Here is a 25,788-nt window from a genome sequence, read left to right as displayed (position 1 = left end):
TATAAGCGGAAGTATCGAAAGAGAGACGCGATTCTTTATCTCGTCGATATCGACATCCTTTCTCTCCTTCTTCTTTTCTTTATCTGGAAACCGCAACTCGTCCCTTCATCGCAGAGTTCGTCTATGCGAGAATCGTAAACCATCCGCGTCCCATTTTTAATCTCATCGATCGCAACTTTCTTCCTAAATAAACGGTCCCATCTCTCGCCATGCATTTGTCGTCTCTCGATATTTTTTCGATCCAGCGCTCTTTCCTCCTCTTCTTCTTCTTCCACGCACTCCCTTTTCGAGGAATGGATGTTCTCCCCCTTCGATCGAATCATTCAAACTGGCCTAGATTTATTTCCCTTCTCTTTCTCTCTCTCTCTCTCTCTTTCCTCTAAGAGAGATCACAGCGATATACATATTTTGAAAGTTCGTAGTATCGTCGTAGTTTGAGATTCGTGCAGCTTTTATCGAACGGAGGACTTTTGTCTTGCTTGAAAAATACTCCGGGAATTGTGTGTGTGTGTGTATGTGTTGATTCAAGACGTTGCTTTAGGCTGTGGCTATATTTCTGCGACGCTTTGTGTCTTTAAGTCTCTCTCTCTTTTCCCTTCTCTCTTTTTTCTTTCTTTCTTTCCCCTCCTCCCCCCTCGTTTTCGGCTTTTATCCGAATATACCTTATATTCCCTACCCTTTCCTCCGCCCGATTAATTATCGAGCGAGATGAAAAGATTCGAAAATATTAATTTAGCGGAGAGCCATTGTATCGCGATCGATCGGTTTAATCGGTGCGATTTCCTTCCTTCCTCCCTTTTTTGTTTGTTGCCATCCCTCTCTCACCTCCGCCCTTTGATTAACGATCCATTCCAAACACTTAAGCAGCTCTGTATCGTACCGAAGAATCCTCTTATTTCACGCTTCTTATCGCGGGTAAACTTCTTTAAAAAACCCGTGTGACGAAAATGTGTACCTCGTTACCTCGTTTACCCCATCCTCTGTTTATCTCTGGATGGATGGTTGTTGTGAAAAAAATAAAGAAAAGAAAAGAAGGATCGAGAATACATCGAGGAAAAATTATTGGAAGGTATATAAAGGAGATATGATTCGTCGGATGAAATTACTCGGTCATTTCCAGTTCTCCTCTTTTTCTCTCCCTCTCTCTCTCTCTCCACTATTTTTATTCCCTCCTTTTTGTCTCAATCGTATTTCATTGGCGCGGATATATGAAACGCGACAACATTCGATCGGGCGAGATTCGAGATTTTTCTCACCGTTCCTTTCGGGGATATTCGATCAACAACAACAACAACAACAACAATTGTATCATAGATTTACACGTGTGTTCGTGTAAAAAGTTTAAAACGAACGTACGACCTGCGAACTCCTCCTCCGTTATAAATTTCCTTTTACACGCGCTCCAGTTTCGAACCTTTTTTACTTAACCACCCAATATCGCCCCTATTATTCTCCGCGAATCGGTTTATGGCGTCCGAGTTTCGAACGAGACGTTGGACGAAGCCTCGAATTTGCGTGCCAACTCCACTTTCCGTTTTCTTCATCGAAATTACATTCCCCTCCTCTCCTTCTCCGATAATTTTATTTAAACCTCACCGTCATTTATTCAATTATTTTTCTTCCCTTCTTCCCTGCTGCTTTACGACGTTGTGTATACACGACTCTTTCGTCGTACAGAACCGCTCCGGCTTCGCGAAACGGTTTGAAAAAGTTGCAAAGTCCCGGATCGTCGCATCGCCTTTAAATTTCCGCCTCATCACGTACGCTCGTTATCTTTCTCTCTCTCCTCGGCCGAGAAGTGTTCTTGTAAATCAATCGAAACGTAGCGTCGGAACACACACTCAATACCTACAGTATACACACCCTTTTCGTTTTCACTTGTGATCGCTCAATATTTGCCCACTAGACCAATCGTGATCCAATTTCCTTTTGCCTTTGGTTAAGCCAACCTATATATGTGACTGTACGATGTCTTCGATTCTATTCGTTCGCCAATGCGTTATTCGTTTCCATATTCGTCCGATTAAGTTTTGATTCGATCGGTACGCAACCGCGGATGGAAAAAACGGGGATTGATCTCTTGCTTTGATGTCGAACGGAAATTTCGATTTCCAAATTAATCATTCGCGTTGGCGAGAAAATTTCCCACGTGAAATTCTAGCCCAAGTATATATTGTTCGAGATATTAATTCGTAAATAGCTTAGAGGGGAACTTTTTTCCATTTGGAACCGCCAATTTGCAGCTTTATTTCATTCGTTGCAAAGTTTACCAGAAAGCTTATATATTATTTACAAGTTCGAAATATCATCTTTCTGGAATCCAACTCTTTCCGACTTAATATTGCGAATACAATGAAATACTTCAATGTAGAAAAGTTTCTTAGACCCGCGTAACCCTTTAACTTTAAAAGAAGAAAAGAAATAAAACGCAGGATCTTTCAATTTTCCTCGCCGAGAGGGAGATATCTATTTTTAATGCAACAATTTTCTCAATTCGAATACGAGAAAACCTTTCGACACAACGGAACCCTCGAAAGAAGAGCGATATCTCTGTCTCGCTCGCTCAACGAAACGACCGATTGAAACAGCGAATAATTCCAATTCTTTTTCTTTTTTTTCCCCCCACCCCAAGACACTCGACTGTATTAACCGGCTGTATGAGGCGCAGTCAGCCGTATTTCCATTGCAAATTAAACGCGGTCCCAATTAAATTACAACGACAGCTCGTCCTGTCAATGCTCGCGTCGACGTCGTCGAAACGCATAAATCACGCGATCTGGGTCGACCAGTCGCGGCTGACCTTGCCAAAGTGGCGGCTGCGAAATCCGGAAACATCGATAAGCTAACCTAACCCAATTCGGCGGATACGCAGAACTTATTATTGCACCCTTACCATCAACTTCTCCAACACGAGTGGGATACACGCGAGTATTTTATCGGTTTTTTTTTATCTTACACGATTTCGATCCAATTTCGACCGTTTTATCCTTGGCGATTATCGGTCGCATGTTATCGCTCGAAAGTTTAGCCGTTATCGAGAGCTTTGAGATAGTTTAGCCTCGAGACCGTTCAATGGGCTATCAAAGGTGATGAACATCGAGAGAGAAGATTTACGTTGAAATGGTGAAAAAAGGAAAAAAATTTCTTGGAATAGATATATGATCTGAAATACGAATAGTATCGGAGAGTTTATTCGAGTTTAAGAGATATTGCGTTCTTAAATATGTCTGTTCCTCCTGTAAATCTTTTGCTAAAGTGCAAGTGACAAGACAAAGCGTTCGCGACTTACTCGACGAAAGATGTCGCGTTCACGAGGACGTCTATCGCAAGACGAGAAGGGGGTGAAGTCTCGTCGAGTCCTTTCGTGTCGCTTTCACGATGAATATTCACGGTGTAGATAAGTTCGGGAAATTAACGGAGTTTCTTCTCGAGATTAATTACGCGTAAAATCTTTGCGAAATGTGTCACGAACAATTACAAATCTTATCATTGATAAGTTTTGCGAGATATGTATTCTTAACCGCTGCAATATAACCCTTATCTCTCACTTATCGTATCATAATATTTAATAGTATTTAACGGTATTTAATCCTGTAAGTTATACGGTATCATCGAGTCACGAAAATGAATAAACGATACATCGTGATTACAGAATTTGCATGTAACAAGATCTCGATTCGATGCTTGCTCCCCAACAAAAGCGAAAGGGAGAAATATCATTATTTATTTCAAAACCAAGGCGATAATTGTTCACGGTGAAAAATGGCTCACCTGTTCGGCACGCGGCCTAATCTTCTCCTCCTGCTCCTTGGTGAGGTCCTCGACGAGATCGTGGAGGAGCCTGATGTCTTGGGGGCTGGGGGAATCGACCCTGCCAGCCCCCACGCTCATCGCACTGTGGGGCGCCAGTTCACAAGAGTCACCAACCTCGCCCTCGGTACCTTTCTCGCTATCCTCCTCCCACCCCTGATCTTTCTCAGACCACCCCTGCTCACTGTCGGTCACCCTTTCGTCGTCATCGCTCATTTAGAGCATTCGAGCAGCTTTCACGCGATCTCGGACTCTCACCACACTTTTTTTCCCTTTACCTTCTTTCCACCAACGATACGCCAGTTTTCGAACCAAGGATCATTTCGTTTACCGATTAATTAATTAATTAATTCTTCTTCTCTTCCGCTTCTCTTCGATATCGATTATTGCGATGTCCGTTCCATGTTATTTCGAAGAGAAAGATTTCGATCTCTATCTCTTCCTTTCTTTTTTTCTTTCTTTCTTCTCTTCTTTTTATTACCGTTTCTGTATTTCTACGGCAAGTTCAAACTCTTTTCTTTCTCGAAATTCGAGTGAAACATCGTTCGAGCATCGTCAAATTCCCTTGTGCTTTGTATTTAGCAAATATTTAGCAAATCCAAACTTGGCTGAGTTATATATAGACTTATATTTTATCGATATATGTATGTATATACACAGGATATCTTGAAAAAATTTACTCGACTGAACAAAATTCCCTTTAATTGACTGAGTAATTCCCTTCTTACTGTTATTATATATGAATAACACTTCTCTTCGACACGAGAGATCCTTACAAAGATTCTCACAAAGTCCCGTAGGAATCCGTGCGCTGCGAGGTTTCCGGCTTATTGTCGAGTTGAGCAGTGATCGTGCGGAACACTCGAGGAGGATCGAAGCCTGTCTTTAAACACCGAGCCACGCGACTGTCTCTCCTCCCCCTCCTTCTCCTCTTCCTCCTCCTCCCCCTCCTCCTCCCCCCTTAACGAGGATCCTCATTCTCCTCGAAAAAAGAAAAAACTCACCACCCAGAGGACACAGTCACAACAGTTTCTCGTCTCGCACTCGATTTCAAATCCTGCTACGCAACCGACCGATTCTCGTCATCGTCGCACTGGAGGGATCGCACTGGAACCGGATGATATCGTATCGAATTTCCCGCTTTGTCCAAGCTTTACTCGCCCGATTTTCCGCGGAGGGCATTGCGTCCCGTGCAGCCAATTGCGGGAACACGCGCGCCACTGCACGCGTCCCCGGTGCACGCGGCGGCCACCCTCGAAATACACCCCCGATTCTGCGCGACGTGGCCGGCCTCGCCACACACGAAAGTGGGATCCTGAGAAATAATGTAACGCGCCACCGCTGCTCGTGCACCAAAGGGGGAGGGGAAGGAGGGAGGAGGATGTGGCGATCGCGAGGGTAAGAAGAGGGTATAGCATGGGTGGTGGCGGGTTGCACGATTGCGAAGGCAAGGACGGTGCGAGTCATTGATGCGGCTGTGACCTTGTGGTCGATCGCCTCGCGTGGAAAAGGGTGAAATAATTTCGAGGCTATCGACGACTCCGTTGGAGGATCGTTGGAGGAGGAGAAGGGTGGGGAGTCGAATCGAGAGACGGTCTTTTTCTTCTTTTCCTTTTCACTTTTTTTCGAGCAAAGAAAGGTCGATGGTGGATCGAGTTGATTATTAATGGATATTGTTTGGTGGTGTGTAACCTTGTCTACGGCGCGAAGAAAGGTTGTCTTCGTGTAGGGGTGGATCGAGCGAGCGGTGATTAGCGTATTTATTTTTGATCGCGATAGATAATAGATTGGCGATTTGCGAAACGATGCGTTACTCCACGACGATCTCGTTTGTTTGGGAAACGGTATTTTTGATGGATTGTTTTTCAAATGATCGATCCGGGGCATGAAAGTGGTTAAAGTAAAGTATAAATGATTGGACGATGCGCGTAATTTAAAACGAATAATGATATATATATATAAAATATAACTACTCGAGCATTGACATTGAGATTGATGGAATAATAATCGACGTGGAGGAATAAATGTTTTAAATGGTTATAGCCGGATTCGATCGAGCCTCGTTTCCACGAGGGATGCAGTGTCCTATCGATTTTTCGAAAACTCGTGTTAACCTTGTGCAATATTTCCTGTCGCGCGTAATAAAACTATCATTCTATTGTATCTACTACTATTAGACACCGCGAAGAATTAAAATTTAAGAAAAAGAATGGCGATTAAAAATCTCGCGTTGAAAAGCAACGAAACGGAAAAAAAGGGGAGGGAAATACGCACCGTCACAAGTTTTGGCAAACAAATGAAACACGAAATCTCAAATCGTTCGAAGAAAAAGACAAGAGTTCCATGATCGAAGATAGCGGAAGAGAAAAATTCACCAAAATTATTCAAAAAGCGTTTCTATCTTCAAAAATAAAAAATTCGATCCACCATCCGGGTCCAGGCGCGAGATTCGACTGACCACTTCAACTACGTGCCACCACTGTCAACCATCGAGTTCGACTCTTAACCGATCCAGGTGCGGTTGCAGCTTATATAAGGGAGAGACTCGATACCACTGTTCCCCGTTTCTCGATTATTTGAATGCACGGATTGTGGGCGGAGGACACACAAAAGAGAAACATTTTTCCACCCACCCACTCCCCTCCCCCCGATCGCATATCTGGCTTCGGTTACCAAGGTGTCTTCTGGGTCGAGATATATTTTGGCAGGTGGCCCGCGCTTCCGATGGAGGGCATTGATTTTATCCACGAAAGGAAAGTGGACCTTCCTTCCCTTTATCCACGATGAGGATGGCGTTTCGCGTGTGCCCTCCGCGATTCTCTATATCTCGCGCGCACACTACTCTCTCCTCCCTTCCCGAACGCCCAATCAACACGCCTATTTAGCTATTTAGCCTCTCGTTAGGGCCGAGTATCGGCCGAGAATACTCGCTCGATTCGCGTGTCCTTCCCTCCCCCTGCCCTACATTTCCGTCTTCCGGCCGTCACCGTGGGCGCGCCCATTTTGAATCCTGTCCACCCTCGTTGAATTTAAACAGGCTGAGATAATTGAACGACGAATAATGAAGTTTTAGAACACTCGTATGATATTCTTGACATCATTTTATTCTCGATTTTGCTCGAACTCGAAATTATTACGCGCGTCGATCGTCAGTTGCTCGATCGGTTTTCACTTTCGCGAATTTCGATGGATAGAATCGGTTCGATGTGTAATACATCGTCGCCCGATAACCGCGGCGATAGTATGCCTAGTAACCGATAATGCCCTATGCGCGGTTATCGATTCTTAATGTCGCAACCCATAGACCATAATCTGGAGCGTGGTATTCCCTTTGCATCGACCCGATTCACCAAGGAAACTTGGCCCGCGAACGGGTCGAACCGACGGGGAATTACCGCCATTTTGTTAGCACCGAACGCTCGAGCACGCGAACGCTCCAAGCACGTGGAGGATGCGAGCGGTGGTGCGACGCGATCACGAGCTTCTAAAAACTTGCTTGCTCCAAGGATCCCAACGTGAAACGCGAATAATACTCGATCGATGAAATCCAACTACCGATCAATTTTCACTCAACTCGTCGAAACTTGTCTTGGATCTTGAGAAAGAGAGAGAGAGAATAAAACTTTTCGAGAACGCACAATAATCACAACACGATCGACCACACGAACGAATTCGTTCGTTCCACCATATATATATGTACTTTCGAAATTACCGTTTCCAAACCTCCCTCGTTTCTTTGTCCCGTACGAATCGATCGATGATCACGACCTACCTCGACGCAATCGAGGATGACACACGAGCGGACAGTGCGATTTGCCGGTATCCGACAAACCAACGCTCTTCGCGTCCTTTTTCCTCTCCCTTCCCCTTTCCTCGTGTTCCAGAGGGGTTGACAACTCGCCACGTAACTCGACACACGATTTTCTTTCCGATTCTGTCATCGATCGAACGCGATCCAACGATTGCATTAACCATTACTGAACACCACTCGATAATCTTGCGCGTGAATATCTCTCTCTCTCTCTCTTTCTGCCCCTCTCCCTCTCCCCCTCTCTCTGTCTCGCTCGCTCTCTGTTTTCCTCGACCCTCCCTCGATCCAACCTCCCTTTTTCGCTCATCGGGAAATGAAACGCGCGCCATCCCCATTCGTTGGACGAGAAACGATGATCGGCCACGCTTCGATCGTGGAACACGCGTTCACGCGCAGCCCGGCCTTTTTTGCAGTCTTATTAATTCACCGTTTACATGTGCTCTCTGCGTTCCTTCAGGGACGATGGTGGACGGAGTGGCGACGGTGTAACCTGCCGGGCAGGACGGGGGATACTGCGACACTGACAATAGCGCCTTCTATCGGCGAGCCTCTGCCAACCACCCCTCCTTTGCCTCGTCCCTCGAGCACACCTTCCTCCGCCATCGCTCCCTCTCTCTTCCATCAACGCTATATACCATACCCCTCTCTCTTTTACCGCTCGTCGGTGTATCCGTCTTTCACCCTCGCTCGTCCGTGTCTTTCTTCCGGGATCGCCTCGCTTTCTCTCTCTCCCCTCTTTACGATACCTCTTTTTGTCTTTGTTTCTCTTCCCCTCCGTTTCTCCTCTCCCCTCTTCTTCCTCCTTCTTCTTTTTCTTTTGCTTTTTCTCTCGGATATTGGGATTTTTCTCGTTTTATCGAGATTCTTCGTCGTTTTGGCCAGCGATGCTCAGAGATCTTAATATAGATTGGTGTCTTTTCGTTGGAAATTTGTCGCAGCCTTTTTTTCTTCTTCTTCTTCTTCTTCTTCGTTTTTTGGAACAATTATTTTTATTATTTTACGGGATACCGTTTTAACTGTTTCTGGAACATTTCTTTTCTCCGTCGTCCGATTAATGCAACGTTCGTTCCACTGTCCTTTCACTCGTCGGTAAGAGGAACATCTTTTCTTCTTCGATTAGAAGGATTTGGCTTTCGCCTCTTCCTTGTTGTTACACACTTTATTGCTATTTCATTGTCACAGGAATATTCGATGTTGTAACTCGCTTTTTAACTCGAGACAATCCTTATCCAGAGTGATGTAATTACACGATAATATCTCCGGTTAATTAATCCAGCTTTTAAATTTCGCGGACAATTTTTTACGGTTCAGGGATAGCAAACGCGGTTTAAGGGGTTATTTTTCTTACTTTTTTCTTTTTTTTACAAAGAAACGCGCGATTATCCCATTACACGCTTCGATTATTCGACGCAACGAAGCGTGTAACATTTTTCTTTATGCAAAATCTTGTGCAAAATACGCGCCGATTGAATAATTTAACCTTTTTCTAAGAATCTTTGCAATCTCGATCGGAAATATAACAATTTCCAAAATTTTCAATATTCGTAAAAAAAAGAAAATCTCTTCTCCTTCCTCGCGATGTTTAAAAATGAGGAGAGAAAAATTTACAGACATCACATGCGTAAACGTTCTCCCACAAATCGATGGAATTGCATCGTCTCGTCCCTTTTTTTTAATTACTTAAAAACTTTGCGATACGCCGATTTCGCTTTCTCTTCGACTCGACGAATAATTTTCAACAACGGGACAAATGGGATTGTTTCTGCGGTTATTAAAGGAATTCCCGAAGATCGGGGAACCCTTTGTCGCCGGCAACAATAGGCGTGTCTTTAATCCACCGTAATAGTTTCCGCGACATCGTGGTAACAACGTTGCTCGAGGCCTGTGACGGGGAAAAGAGGCGCAGTATCGGTTATCGATATTGGCGGCTTCGAGCCCGCCCGATGTAAATAGCTTCGCCAACGATGATGAGCTTGACCGATTGAATGTCGTCGAGGGAAAGAAGAAACCGATTCCGCATTTCGAATTCGGATCGGTCGCCCGTCTGCACGAACGCCGTCCGCGCATCGATCGAATCAAAGTTTCACGAAGGAACGTGAGGAGGAGTATCGCGGCAAATTGATGCCATTAATAAGTATTATTAAAATCCCGATAAAGTGGGAAGCGATTTCGAGGAAAGGGGTTGCAAGAATTTTCCAAGAAAGGGAAAAGTCCCCCCTTTTTTCATTTTATACGCGTGATAGAAGAAAGAAAGATAGAAATTTGTCATGATAATTGGTCTACTTGGAAAGACGTAATGTTGCAATATTTTTCGAATTAGCCTGTATTCGAGCACTCGCCATCTTTCATCAATGATAAGTTCCCTTTCCTAAGTCTCGTCGCATCGCTCAGAGCGATAAAATTGGCCGTAACTGCGGCCATACGTATCGATTACGAAAGAGTCAGTCCGCCAGTTTCGTATGCACGAAAAAAGTTTGCGAAACTCGGTTAAGGGGATGACGGAAAGATTCCACGTCGATCGTAACGTTGTGAAATTAGCTTAAACCGTTGTACGCGTCGAAACCCTCCTCCCCCCCAGGAAAATCATCGAAACACATCGAGTGTTTTGCTCTATTTTCATGATCTATAAACGGGTGAATCAAGTTTATCACTTTAATACGTGCTTGTAAATACGTGCCAAACGTGTTATTCGTGTCGAACGAGCTCTTTCTCCACGACGAGTTGAAAGTCTCGAGACGACATTTGACCCTCTACAAGTCGATAAGCGTGTCGGCTACGAGGCGTCGCCGGTATTTCAAACAAGGGAAATGTTTAAAGGCCGGCGGTCCCTAAGGAGAGACCGATCGAGTGGGCTTCTCTCTATCCATCCATCCATCCATCCATCCATCCATCCGATCCTCGGCCGAGGAGAAAGCCAATGACGAGAGCGTGCAAAGTATATGTCGGCACTTGTTCGTCGTCGACAACGAGAACTCCCGCCGACGGAAATCTTTATTCACAGAGGAGTTATGCGAGAGTCAACTCCTCTCCCTCCCTCCTCTCCTGCCACGAGAGTTATAAATTATTCGGCAACCTGTCGCCCCCCCCCCGAAGATATCGATTTTTATAGAATCCGTCACCTCTCTCGTTCCTCGACGAGGATTCAACCGGATCATCCAATATTAATTAAGACAGACGGTGGAATAATTTCGAACGATACATCCCATTTAAACAACGTTTAAATTTTTATACAACAATCGTATTTAATTTTTTAAATCGAGAGATTCCATCTTCTCGTGTCGTTTGTTTTTTTTTTCTTTTTATCTTGCTCTCGCCTTTAATTCAAATCTTATCCGGGAAAAGATCGCGTCTACGATATTTTTCAGACTCGTTGGACTCGTTTCTTTTTTCCACGTGGAATTGCCAACGGATGGAGGGAAACGACGGAAGGAAATTTTTCGAGAAGCGAGGTAACGGTATCACGGCATAAAATCGGCATCAATTTGTGGAAATCCAGAGTGCGGGGTATTCCCGCCCCCGGTGACTGCGGCGCAGACTGATTGGCGCCAGCCGGGGCCGCGTTACCACGGGGTGTCATGATAAACGTCTCTATACCACTCTGCCACATGATTGGCAACAATGCTGTGAATTTCGTTCGAAACAACTGTATCGCTCTTCTACGAGACCTAGAAACTATAAATAGCGAAATACTGGGTCAGTATTTTTCCTCGGAAAAATAACTTGTGTTCCGCCGTGCGTTTTTCTTTCCTCCCTTTTCCTTCTCCTTCTTCTTTCTTTCCTTTTTTTTTTTTTTTTTTTTGAAATAACACAACACGTTTGGTATATTATAAAATATTCATTCCTTCACCCTCCCCCTCCCCAAGAATAAATATAGATGTTTATCGGAGAAAACAGGTAGTAGGATGTATAAAAGGTAATATATGCATTGCACGTGATCGATAAAACAACGCAAGGGTACATCAAGCATTTTAAATGACCTACATAGAATTCCCCCATTTCTCCTCTGCGAAACCAAATTTCTTGGCAGATAGATATAATCCAACATTATCTTCTCGCTATTTATACCGTCCTTTACACCGTCCCCGCCAACGCGGATAAAGCGTTCCTTCAAACGGATCCTCGATTCGGACCCGGCTCGTTTTCGAAAACGAGTCGTTATTTCTATATTCTACGTTAGAATTAACCGGTGCACCGATGCTCGCAGTCTACACGAATATTTAGAAATTTCACCGTGAAAGGGAGGTGAAAGGGGGTTCGATCGCGAAAGATAAAAATGGAGATCGTCCATTTTCAGTGATGCAAGATGAGATATGCCGGACGACTATATGCGGTCGCCTGGGAGATGGACGTGGTGCATGTCGATCAAACGAGGCCACGAGGTGGAATAGGGCAGCGTAGCTTGCGGGCGAATAATCGAATAACGCTAAACTTTCGAAAATATTCCGCAATAAAGGGGATCGCTGGAACGAAAGGTGTAGAACGTCTCGGACGATTTCGTCTTTCCCTGAATAAGAAAACTCTCTTCTCGATAAACCTCTACAAAGAAGAAAAACCAGCCAGGAAAAGATTTACTTTCGAAGAAACATCCTTCTTACTTTAGGAAAATTTTTCCATCCAATGCACGACTTCCAAAACTCCAAAAAGGATTAAAAGTTTTCCCAGGGGTGAACGATGAACGGTGAACGATAATTCTGCCGCCTCGGGAAGGACGCGGGCAGAAAAAAGAAGAAGGGAAGAGATTAAAGGACGACGAAGAAATTTTTTCGTCCGAATCAGAATTTTCTCTCTCCTCGGAAAAACTCGCATCCCAAGACAACGTGGCGTTTATTACACAAGTCGAAGGAACTCGTCCTCGGCGAGAATGCTCCCCTCCTCGAGCAAAGTTCCAAAACAGCGAGGGTTTGCATATAAATTCGCACCATCTCGTGGCTGACTTTAACCCAACTTTTCGATAATCCGTTTTCACGGCTTTCCAAACTCAATCCGACCAGCTGACGACCGAGAGAGAAATCCCATTGGAATTTCCTTGCGGAAATCGTGGCTTACCTGGGCTACCTTTTCTCCCATGTTCGACGTGTGCATGGCTCCTTGGAAGTATTTCGCGGACCCGTTGTCCTGCAAGGAGAACTGCAACAGATGAAAACGAATAATTAAGGTCGACGATCTATTTTTTCCTTCTTTTCGAAAAATTTAAAACAGATCGGATCGGTTTGCTCACTTTGTGTTTGATGGAATCTGGCCCCATCTGGCTGAGGGATGGCGACTTCCGGTCTTTGGACATCCGCCATTTTTGCAAGTCACTTTCGGACGCAACGCCGGGAAAGATTTTCGAATGTTTAGTTGCTAGAAACAGAAATATCGGCATCAGTAGAGGGAAATGCGAATTATTCGTGCCGTGTGTGTTTCACGATATATTCGATTATCCTATTGTCAAAACTATACTGTGTGAAATACAGGCTCGATTAAAATCAAAACTATCCAACGGTGTCTCGGAAAAAATTATTGGCAACGGTGATAGATCTGGCTGTACTAATCTGTATGTATGTTCGCGCGTAATAATTTGCCAAACTTCGGTGCACAATACAATCTCTTTTTTTTCTGGTTATTTATCAAAGCTTTAAGAAAGAAAGAAAGAAAGAAAGAAAGAAGAAAAAAGAAAAATCGATCGGGTCTAAGAAAAAAAACGGATATTGTACAGATCTGAAGAGGAAGAATGGCGTGAATCAAACTCGCTTATCGATGTTAACGCCTGAACAAAGTCTTTCTTGCTAATCAAATCAATTACAACGACACTCACTATTTCTAAAATACTATTCCAAAATAGTAGTAAGCACACAGATATAAGTCTCGAATGATAAATTGTCGTCTATTTTACAAAAAAAGAGAAAGATAATAACGGTTCCAACGAAAGGTTTCATTACTGTAGTGTATAAAGAAAGAGATAAAACAGAGAAAACTAAAAGAAGAGAATGGTGGAAAAGATACAGAGCCTACGCACGGTATATTTGCGGAATAAGAAGAAAATAAGGCGAAAACAAGTGAACGAAAAAAATATAAGGAAAACGAAACAACCGAGCCTATATCTCGTTCTAAAAGCGTTGAAATAGTGTGTTCGTTATTGGGTTAGTCAATTCTGCACTAAAAGCTGCATACCTGTGAAAGAAATTGATAGTTTAATTGATAAAAAATGACCGTGTAATTATTCATATAGAGATGACGATGCGATAATTTCTACTTTCTGCAAGATGATATGTATGTGTGTGTGTATATATATATATATTTATAATATATATGTATATAGACATGTATAGATACACATAAAGACAGGGAAGTAGCGGGAAATCTTTATTCTAACACGATGATTTGTACAATGACACGTTGTAGTCGACTGTGATCTCCCTCCTCTAGATCATTTCCCAATATAATGTACAGGAAAAAAACTTATCCGGGAATCGAACGATATAATTCGTTTGAATGGAGAAGAAAGGGAGGATGAATAGAAAGCCGTGTAAAGAGAAAAGAAAAGAAAAGAAAAAAAAAGAAATTCAGCCAATTTCTTTGCCCCATCGCGTGATAAAAAAGCGTAATTAACAAGTTCGTTAGCTCCCATGCTTCGATCAGCCTTTCGTACTCCATAAATTCTCTCCATGGATAATCCCGCCTCGGCAAGGATTCGTCCTCGCGCTTCGCCACCATCCTCCGCGTAAACGATTACGATTCATTTCGTTTCAGAGAATCTTTTCAATGGAACTTGAACCTCTAAATTTCGCGGCGCGGGAGTACAAAATGGCTGACCGAGCGATGCTACGGTGCTCGTCTTGTAAACAGTACAAGTGGTACACGAGAGAAGAAGAGAGAAATGGGGAGGAGGAGGAGGTGAGGGTTGGAAGGTGATGCTTTGCTAAAGAAAAAAAAAGACGAAAGGAGAGAGAGAGAGAGAGTTTGACGGGTGTGACGTGGAGAGACAGAGAGAATGTAAACGAGTAAATAAGAGCGGTATATATATATGTATAGTAATACATAATGGAGGCAGTATAGAAAACAGGCCTATGAAAGCTGAGTCGGACAACGGTTACGTTATCTGTGGAAAAAGCTCATGACCAAAAAAAAGAGAAGCCGCAAGCGCTTGGTAAGTTGTAAAAGGGGTGCAAACTCGCCGGCGCTCGGTCGGTTAAAAAGAAAAAACGAAAAGGGGTTGCAGACGGGCTGCACCATCCTGTTTTACCTTCCGTGAGATTATCGACTGTCGCTGGTCGTCGCTCGAGGGTGACGTGTTCGCTCCCTCGGCCCGCTACTAAAATACGTTCACTGTTGTTTGACTTTTGGATTTTTATATTGTTTTCGTTTTTTTTTGATCGAGGGTCACGCCTGATCCGAACGGAGGGCCAGGTGGGATAATCGCGCCTAAATAATTCAGGGTGGGATTCAAAGGGTGGGGAGGGGGGATTGATCGATGGATAACGCGGCGTTCCATCGACGCTCACTTCGAGGGTAGTAACAGGGGGTTGCGCTCGGTCAACGAGCGCCAACTCGCGCCGTTTTACCGAGGCGCAACAACGCTCGGCCGTGGAACACGTTCTTTCGACGTTCCCTCAGCTTTTCTCGACAGTTGACAGATAGAAAAGTTTCATTCGCTTTCTTTCTTTTTTTTTCTCTCTCTCTAACATCCGTGCGAGATGATACACGAATCCACGATCGAATTAAATTCGTCGTTCGCTCGTTTTCGTATCGTGAAAAAAAAATTCTCGATACCAAACGTTCCGTTTCCTTTACACGCTACACGCTAGATTCGATCCGAAGCGAAGAAGCTTCGTGACAAACTCCGTCACGCGAAAGCTTTCTCGCAAAGCTCGGCACGCACGGCAACTATCTGTCAACAATCGGGGAGTACGGAACATCGCATGCGACACTATTACGTTGTACATCGTTAATTGCAATTTCGCCGCAATAGCTGCATCCGCATTCGAGGCGTTTGCACACACGCACGCACACAAATACACAAACACGCACGCATACACGTTCTCTGCGAAAGCGAAACGAGCGAAACGAATAGATATACATATATATATATATATATATATGTATATCTACGCTCTCGGGCCCCCCCCTCCCCTCCCCCACGATCTCGGTCGCGACCACGATCGCGATCGTGGCTCGAAAGCGAACCCGTGTCGCCCCTGTCGTCCCGTGTCGCTCACAGGAGGATAGGGGGGGTTTGGGACACGGGCGGGGCGAATAATGCAACACCTAAAAAAGAAAACGTCGTCGACCGTCGTTTATAAAAAAAAGAAAAAAAAGAGGAAAGCCGCCGTTCCACAGAGAAAAAAAGCTCGAGCTGACATGTCAATAGGCAATACCACGGAATCCCAAGAGAGAGAGAGAGAGAGAGAGAGAGGGAGAGGGAGGGGGGCGGAAGAAGAAGAAAGAGAAACTGAAAACAGGAAACGAGCGAACGAGCAACGGGGAGGGGGGAGGGGTGGGGGGTGTACGTTCAGTTACTTACAAACGCTGCAGGTGAGGCTGCGACACGGCACCCTCGCCGTATCCGGTTTCACCGCCCTCCTCGAGATCGCGTCCAAGCTGGCCGCATGCGACACGCTTCGGGAAGGTCCCTCCGCGCCACCAGCCGCCGAGAAGTTCGCCCCCTCCCAAATCCCAGACTTTTGGGAGACCTGGAAAACGCGAACGAAAGAAAGGGGAGAAAAAAGAAGAGAGAGAAAGAAAATAATGGACGAGTCGTGTATCTCTTTCTTCACCTTCTCCTCTTACCTTTACTTCCAATCGGTGCCGTGAAATCAAATTTTCCAACAGCAACAACGCGAAATTGGAAACGCGATGTACGTGTATTTTATATATATATATAGAGAGAGAGAGAAAGGGGAGTTGGTCACACGTAGATAGCTCTACCCTTGACTCGGACTTCCGTTTCACGTGACAACCCGGCTGGAATATCGTTAGCATCGCGTACACTCCTGCGACACGATCGATACCGGACGTGTTTTGAAGCGGGTGCACGCGATCAGGCTGAATTTACCCGGAGGAGTAAGGGAGGGAGGGGAGAGGGAGAGGCCTTCGGGGTTGAGGGCTAAGGTTTAAGGCTAAGGCTCGCGAAACGTATCGGGCGAGCGGTGGTTAACGAGGGTGCACGTATTGCGCGCATCGTCGTTTTTCTTCGTTTCTTCCACTTCATCGCGCCCCGTGGAAACGAGATTTCCAACGTTCGTTATAAAAATTTCTAAAAGCGCGGAGGACGATGAAGGGGGGCGAGGACGAAGGAGGAGGAGGAGGAGAGGAGGCAGAGGAAGTGGGGGATGGGAGGGTGTGTGAAAATTGGCGGATGCTCGTGGGAATGGGGAATGATCCCGGCGATTCGGTTAGCACGGTTCGATAGCGCGACCAACGTCCGTCACCTCCCACCGTTGGATGGATGCTTGTGAAATTGAAATGGATGGAAGGAGTTGGCGCGACGGGTGGTTTCATCCCCGACGCCCCCCGACGACTCCCGCTCCGATTGTGCAACTTAGGTATGCGCCATTAGTCCGACCTTTGCACGATGTCGTAACCTTGCATTTCGCGTTGCGCGTTTCGAGCCTACTGTATTATATACCAACGACTTTTCTTTTATTCTCCGTTATAGACCGATACCGTTCTTTTTCTCTCTTTTTCCGCGTTAAACCAATTCGATTCGATCGTTGTTTCGCTTTGCGATGAGTTTCGGAGTACGAGATCGAGATAATTTTGTGACGATGAAAAGGGGAGGGGGAAGAGAGAGAGGTCGAAGAATAATTTTCTTCGTGGGGATATTTGAAATTTTCTCTTTCTGCTTTTACCACTTACGTCGCTCACCCCTTCCGGGCTGGCAATCGGCGCGGTTGTGCTGGGCTGTGCAACGGTTGCGGTTGCTGCAGACGTTGCACCACCATTGTTGCTCCCAGCTGGAGGGGGTGGAAGAGCAGGCGGGGGTGTGCCAGTCCTCCCAGGACCCCAAGATTCCATCATTGTAGGTGAACCACATGTTAGTGGGCTGGAAAATACAGACGATCCTTCCATTAGATGAATGGAACACTCGCTCGATGCCCGATTAACCATTAAAAGATACCAGAAATACCTTTTCGTTGGACGGAGTGGATAATTTCTTCGGCCACTTTAATCCGATATAAAAAAAAAAGAAAGAAAAGCATGGGAAATATTTCACTGGAAACGAAACTTTATCGAGCATAGCTCCACCGAAATAGAATATATTCGAATGTATTCATCCCTCAAAGCTACGCCCTCTCCAAAGTGATAACAAAATCGAAGCGTGCATTCCACTCACGTAGTTCTCAAAGTTCGATTTTCATCAACGAGAGGGAAGGGCGGAGAAACGTCCTTCGAAATTTCCAATCTCGATACCGAGTTACCGGGTTATCGCGAGCTAATTTCTCCCTTAGATTTCCTTCTTATTAAGAAACGAATCCAACGATACTCCTATTCTTTGATCGTAAATACCAAGCGAATTCCTCCTCGAATTCCTTCTGGAGCGATGCATTTCCAAAGAAATTCTATCAAGAAAAGGAAATGCAATTCTGAAATCGAGTGTACGGTTGCATCAACGCGCATCCCAAGATCCATATTCTCTCCGCCAAAAAAGGAACAACGCGTTAACATCTCTTCGTTGTACGCGAGAAACGTTCGACATTTTCCCCTTGCTCGATCCTTGCTTCTCCTTCAACGTTTAACGATCGATTTTAACAATTTTATCGTCGTCGCGGTCTTTATTCGCCCTCCCGTCTTCTCCCCCCATTAAAGAACATAATAAATTTCTCTCTCGGTCGTGTGTACCTCGTGGCTGTCTCGAAAATGGCGAAAGTGTTGTACGTGTTCCGTGAATCGTAGAAATCGTGAGATTACGATCGATACGGTGGCAGAGGTCAGACTTGGCGAGTGAAGTGTGTCAGTGTTAGGTCAGACTTGGCAATCGATACGAAAATTGACGGGGGCGCAGCGCGATACACACGGGGGCAGGGAGGAGGAGGAGGGGGACACCGCGCGTTATACATACGCGACAACTTTGAACAAACTTTGAACTTTGTTTTGTTAACCTCGAACCGTGATGCCTCGACTCGCGCAACGCAATCCCTCGGAACGGAAGGGGAAAAAACGTTCCCGTCGACGCGCGACACTTCTTCCGCCTTTTTCTCCAAATTTCCAAACCTTATCTCGATACACCCTCGCCAAAGTTTCGCTTCGACGACGCCTTCGAAATTGTCGACTCGACGATCGTTGTTCGTTTTTCGATCCCAAAGTTTCCTGCGGCCAACGAAAACGCGATCCTCCATTTGATGGGAAATCTCCGATAATTGGGCACGAAAAGGGGCAGATCCGATTGCAGCAGCGGAACAACAGCGTTAACCCGGAAGAGTGTGTTTAATTCGTCGGAAATTTCGGTGTGTGTGTGCGTATCGACCCGGTGTCTGGAAAAATTTTCGTCCCGGCCGATTGCAACCTCCATTCGAAAATGGATAGGAAGAGAGCGGTTGTATTGGCTCGGTTGTTCACAGCGGGGACAAGTTCAGGGTAGTTTCGTTTGGAACATTTCCAACCATTTCGAACGCGTAATGAGAATTTCCCTCGCGTGGAACTCTCTCTCTCTCTCTCTCTCTCCTCTTTCTTTTCCCGTAACGATATATCCGTTGGCATACATATTTCACAAGGGTGGAACGAATCAACCTCTCCCTTTCTCTCTCTCTCTCTCTCTCCTTCTCTCTCTCCAGAACCGTGTCTGCAACAGCCATTTGTATGCACCGAGGGGATGGAAACGGGGATACGGTTAATTCCGTTAGAGGAAGTCGCGAGTCTTCGAGTCTCACGACTGTTCGTTTCGTGCGTTGGAAAAAGAAGAAAAAGGTGTAGGACAGAGGTACATCAAAGGCGATCGCGAAACGATTGTCAAAAGTTGGCCGACGTTTTGGACGTTCGTCTCGCGATGCTTGTTTAAATTATCTCGAGAGATTATTTACCAGAATCTTTGCAGAATTTTAGACTTGGTCACCGGTGACGTTTCCTTCCATGTTTATTTCACACGGTTGCGCAATGCGTTGATCGCGATTTAACGAACGCTGCGACGTTTTCCCTCGCCCCGAAACGCGATCGAGATTGACGCGTTCAAAAACGCGTTAGATTTTCTCTCTGCGTTCACCAACGACCAACCTCGGCCAACCCTGGCATCGATCCCCTGTGTTGACAGAGTGATTTCCTAATACAAATAGATCCACATAATGGACTACCGCTTTTTTTCCACACCCCCGGCTCAACCCCTCTTTTCAACGGCGCAACTTTGCCTTGCGGCGTTTGCACGCCATTGTTGGGGGGTGGTTTCAAGGAATTTACGTGTCGAAAAAGTGGTAAATCGCTCCCTTCTTGGATATGATTCGTTTACGATGGTTCTCGATCGAGGAAGGCTCTAATTTGATTAGAGCAGTTGCGATAATACTTTGATCTCGAAATAAACGAATAAATAAAATTAGCGACAAATAATCTCACGTCATCGTTTCGCAGTTGGAAACTCGATATAAGAGAAAGAATAAGAATGTTTTTGAAAAGCGATCGTTTTGCGATGTTTTCATCGGATGGATCAAAGAGAATAATTTAATCGAAGGTTGAAACGAAGGATATATAATATATATATATATATTTCTTTACTCCTTTGAATCGGATATTAAACGGATCGTCCGAGGTCGTGGTTAAAATATTCGTTTCGATCGTCGCGAGAAAAAGAGAACGAGAGAATCAACGCAATTGCACAATTTTCGCCTCCTTTACACCTCCTCCTCCTCCTCCTTAGACTCGTCCCAACCGATAATGCGTTGAAAGAATTTGCAACGAAGCTCGGGAACGAAATCGCATGCAAACGCGATTTCGTATAAAACGCGATCCGCGAGTTTCATTCCGCTTATTTCCTGCAACGCATCTGAATTCTTTATGAATTTTAAACTGTTAAACCTCGACGCTAATACGACCAAAGCTTGAATAATTAATAATCCCACGCTTGCGCTCACCGATGAATTTCATTATGCGGCGATTTCCTCCTTCCTCCCCCCTCCCTCCCCCTTCTCTTAGCACTGGTGGAAACGCATTACTGTTTCTTACTTTCACCCTTTTACGACGGATTTTAACTGGAGAAAAACCCCTCCCCGCGATGCATGGCCCGATAATTTTTTATTCGCGTTCCGTGGATGAAATTACTTTAACCCGGCAAATACCATTTCACAATCTCTCTCTATATAACCAGAAGCCGAGCGAGAATACCGCTTCGAATCGACTGGTGCGTGCGGACACGCCAAGGCCTCTATGAGAGAAAAAGAAAAAAAAAGGAAAGAGAAGAAAAGAAAAAAGAAACAACCATAATGCGGCTCGATAGGAAACTAGCGCGTTCCGTTTACCCAAGAATCGTTGTCCTTCTCCGATTTCTATCACAATTCCTAAGTTGCGCAAACAATTGCGAGCTTCCTTTTAATTACAGCTTTGTTTTAAAGGGTATCGACTTTTTCTAAAATCCCTTCGTAACCTATGATTATTGGAAAACATATTTTAGCGAGATAGTTTTCGAGAACGTTGTGAACATCCCTGGAGAAATACTTATTTGAGTATATATATATATTCCATATACTCGATGAAATTTTAACTTGGAAAAAGTTTCTTATATTCCGAAGAGCGATTCTATCGATTCCGATAGGCTGAGAATCGAACCTGCGTGGAATTCCAAAACGGAGGAATTTCAATAGATACAAAAGTGTTAAAACGTAAGGTCGTAACGGGATTACGAGAGAAGGCAATTGCGACGATAAAGGAAAGCATTGCTGGCTAGAAAGAAGGATCGGAGCAAGAGGTTCGAGAAAAAGGAAAGAAAAGAATTTGGAGCGACGAAGGAATAAATAACGAGAGTGGCGACAACAGGGGCACCGGTTAAATATAATATTTTTCAATTCGCGCAAATTCACAGCAATTTATAATATTCTTACGACGCAGACTTCGACTCCATCAATTTGCTCGTTTTAATCCGATTTATCTCCATGCTACGTCTGTCTCTCGGAAAGAGGAGCCAGCGAGAAGGAAATAAATTAAAAGTGAAACGATATTTGGTAGCCAACCACTCGACCCAACTTGCCAGCGACCGACTTACATCTTTGAATTATAACGATTAATAATGCTCACCGATACGAATTACGATACTACGTTCACAGCTGAAGCGCAAAAGCGCCCAATGTTTCTCTCCAAACTTGCAACTTTGGCGGGCGAATAATAATTCAAACCGTCCCATGATTAAACGCCGCGATACCGTTTGCCTAATTCCAATTTATATACCATCCTCCCGTCAAATTTCTTAAACGAAATTCCCTCTACGTCTGTCTCCAATTACAAGATCGGGCGTAACTTTTCGAAACTAAGACCTGGATTTCTTCAATTTCTCCCCTTTCGAGGATTCTTGGAAAACGGAACAACACAACGTCTCTCCCCAATCTCGAGGAACAAGAAACTGCTCTCAACCTCAGCCCCTTCGAAGGGGTTTAAAAGTCAACATTGGCTCGCAGATACACCGCGTGAATCATCAGCTTTATACTTCGAAATATCGTAGCCCTAAATTAATTCTCTCCGTAAACGAGAGATCGAAAAGATGTTTAGTTCCGTCCGATCGAGATTAATCTAGTCTTTTTCGAAAGGAAAGAAAAAAGAAAAGAAGAAGAAAAGGTTTGGAGGAAACGCGTTATATCTCGTCGAGTTTCTTGGTCCAGATTCGTTATTCGGACACATTGGCGGGTTACGAGGTTAATGCAACTTTCCAGTCGCGTATTATCGTCACGCACGCTTCTTAACGCGAGATAAAAATCTGCAGGGCGATTAAAGCGACCGGCCCCTCATTCATCTCCTTCGCGCCTTTTCCTTTTCCTTCTTATTCAACCTGTTCATTCACAGCTCTCTGTTTATTCACGCGACACCGTTATATCTCTCTCCTCTCCCGTGAAGGTGAAAGATTCAACGCGTAGAGATGCGTGTTCTCCCTTTCGGGGAGAATTTTCTTTTTTTTTTGTTTCTTTTTTTCCCCCCCCCTCAAAAGGAATAAACCGGTGAATAGCTTCTTTTCGCTTTGCTTTTGAAAACGGAATTGTTTCGACGCTACATAAGAGATCATAAATAACGAGAAATCTTTTTTTTCTTTCTTTTCTGTAAGAGGATTAAACGTGTAAACGGGGCAAATCTTATTTCAGGCTGTGCTGTGGTCGTTCGAAAAAAAGAAAAAAGAAAGAAAGAAGAAAGAAACGAATTGGATTCTTCGTTATGTCGTACTTTTCGTACTTTTCGAAAAAACGTAAAGTCGAATTTCGTGTTGAAACAATTATAAATACACGAGTTGCACAATGGGCTTAATTAACATCCTATCTCGTAATTAGATAATTTCTCTAATTAATTCTATGATTCTTCTCTTTCGTATTTTCGTTCAATGAATCGTGAATCTTTTCTCATTTTTTCAGTCTCGTTTATCAACCCCGAAATAAAACGCAATAAAGAGACGAGTTTCCAGAACAAGACGAACGAATAAAAGAAATTTCCTCTTCTAAACCAAGTTTTACTTCTTCCAAACTTCCAGACCTTCCAAAACTCTCTCCCACTCCTTCCCTATTTATCCATAAATTTGAGGGGGCGCGTATGGAAGTATTGTCTCTTGCTCGTTAAAATCCTTGGGGATGCGTTAAATCAAAGTTCACCAGGTTAGGTCAGGGAGGGGAGGGATAATAATGGAAGGCGGTTCGAATGCGAAACGCGTTTCCGGGTTTACGGATAACCTTGCTTCTTAAACACCTGACAGTCTCTCAGGATCGCGTGTTCAACTTGCGGCTCACCTTGAAGCGAAACCGGGACATTCCTCTTTGTCGTTGTACAGCTTTAACCAACCTTCCACTATCCCTTAATCAACCGGGGAGAGACAGCTAAACTTTCTTTCCGAACCTCCGAGCTAATGGCGTCGCGCTTCGCCACCGACTTTGTGCAATCAGTGGCCAACTTTGAATTGTCAAGCTTCCGTGCTCGATTAATCAGTCGATGGATCGACTCAATTTGTTGTACGAGGGGATATTGGTTCGTAGTTTTCGAGCAAGCGTGATTACTGTTATTATTGTTATTATTGTTGTTGATCTGTCCGTGATAAAGAAAAAAGAATTTGGATGGACTTAATAAAGTAATGTCCAAAGCAGCGTTTCGAAGTCAAAGTCGTTCGAAATTTACGAGGAAGGAAAGATTGGACGATTCGTCGATAGAAAGTAACTCGTTAAAGGAAAATAACTGAGATATCTATAGTTTGTTCCCTCGTTTCTCGATTAATTATTAGAAATCTTGGCGATCTCATCGATCGCAATTCGATTCATCCAGGAGAAAGAAATAATCCAAGAGTAATGTAAATTTTGTACGACTAAAAGAATCGATAAAAAGAAAAATCTTAAAATAGTACGACAAAGAAAGATCGAAAGATCTTCACTAGAAAATTTCAAATCTTCATATCCCTCCACGAATTATCATTCTTCTAGAAAGTCATAAAAGAATCGAGATAGCCTCGCTGCGATAATAAGCAATTTTCGAAATTTTCAAACGATCGAGAATCCACGTCCTATTTTCCTTCCTCCTTCCCCTCAGATTTTTATCACTGTCGCAAAATTGGCATCGCGTGCCCCATGGACTGCTGGAAACCCGCCCCTCCTCTCCCTCCGCGCTCGTCACAATTTCCAAGGTATCCGTCATCGTCGGCCAACTCGTCCGATCGGTCGTTGCGGTTGCGTGCGCGCCTCGCCTCGCCTCGCCTTGACGAGAGAAACGCGCGTCGTCCCCGTTAGTTGATGCTCGACTCCAAGGTCGGCGAGCGCCGATCGCATTATTCCCCGTCGCGCTTTCCTCCGTGCTTCCTCCGAGGGGTTGTTTATGTCGCGCCAACGCCACTCGCGTGCCTCCTGCGAGGACCCCTTCCATCACGGAGCAGAGAAGTGTCATCGCACGCGTGCGTTTAAATTATCCTATACTTTATTTTGATTAAATTGTACTCGTGCGTCACGCGAGTAATAACGGAGACGGGGATAATCTTCTCGTTGAGAAATTTCTATTTTTCCTCCTCTTTTATTTCAACGTTGAACGCGATCGATCGAGCGAGAGGTTCTTTTTTATTTCCTCGATATTTTCTAAATAATTTTCGAAACGCTGTCGATACGATATTGGAAACTCTTCGCTCGACGATTTTTTCGATCGGGCAACGCGACGAGTAAAATGATTTCGCGATAAACTTCCCGATAGAGAAATAAAGATCTGAGGAATCGATACTGCGCTCTTGTTAATTAGATACTTGCACGATACCTTTCTATAAGGACACCTTGTCGCGCGTGTAAATTCTTCAACCCTTTAACTGCGTTTTTGTCATATCTCTAATGAAAAAAAGAAATATTTTATTAAAATATCAAATCGTAACACTCTTGGAATACGACTGTTCATCATCAAAATATTTAAAAAATTCTTATTCTTCAGACACGTCTGTTTACGTCAAAAATAACGTGTTGTTTATAAGCCACACCCGCGGTTAAAGGGTTAAAACTAATTAAAACTTAATTAAAGAATGTAAAGATGGTTAATTAATTAAGGCGACTAATAAGCATCGAGATAAAATTTGCGCGGGGAAGATAATAACGGAGGAAGGTTTTTCTTAATCCCGAGGGGAAACGGCTGGTTTTTCCTGGGAATTGGGTCGACGAGTATCGAGTTTCCTGCAGGAAATTGAAGGTTCCGCCACCAAGGCGGAAGGTGTTTAAAAATCGCCGGTAAACGATCGAACCCCCACCGAATGAGAACGAACGAGCCGACATTTTCTTTCGCGATAGTCGGCCAGAGATATAAGCCGCATCTGTCTTCGAGATCGCGCACGAACGAGGAACTGCGACCGCGCCAGCTGCCCTTTATCGGAAATACCGTCGAAAACATATTTTTCCTCCAGTTACCGAAAAAGAAGGGGGTCGTAGTAAACGTAAACTCTGGTTTACGAACGCCGTGAAATACAACATTTTGCTCGCAGCATCGAGTTTGTGTCGAAGGAAGAATTCTTCTAATGGTTAATTCAAACTAATGTAACAATTAAAGAGTCCATCTTTGATTTTGTG

The 25,788-nt window shown here is 44.4% G+C and overlaps 1 protein-coding gene across 22 annotated transcripts in view; it reads right to left on the bottom strand.

Moving 5' to 3' along the window:
• Positions 1–25,788, bottom strand: part of LOC107998655 (potassium voltage-gated channel subfamily H member 6) — a 108,340-nt gene that overhangs the window by 43,765 nt on the left and 38,787 nt on the right. For 20 of the 22 annotated variants that reach the window (XM_062084549.1, XM_062084544.1, XM_062084534.1 and 17 more), the window contains 5 exons: positions 17,459–17,645; positions 16,125–16,293; positions 14,847–14,915; positions 12,840–12,964; positions 12,668–12,748 (listed from right to left, as the gene is read on the bottom strand). In XM_062084549.1, the coding sequence (XP_061940533.1) occupies positions 12,668–12,748; positions 12,840–12,964; positions 14,847–14,915; positions 16,125–16,293; positions 17,459–17,645 (631 nt within the window). The remainder of the gene's footprint in view (positions 1–12,667; positions 12,749–12,839; positions 12,965–14,846; positions 14,916–16,124; positions 16,294–17,458; positions 17,646–25,788) is intronic. The other 2 variants (XM_062084538.1, XM_062084557.1) reach the window with 1 other exon arrangement.

This window comes from Apis cerana, linkage group LG14 (assembly GCF_029169275.1).
Source record: "Apis cerana isolate GH-2021 linkage group LG14, AcerK_1.0, whole genome shotgun sequence".
Lineage (NCBI taxonomy): Eukaryota > Metazoa > Arthropoda > Insecta > Hymenoptera > Apidae > Apis > Apis cerana.
This window is presented reverse-complemented; position numbering and strand designations above follow the sequence as displayed.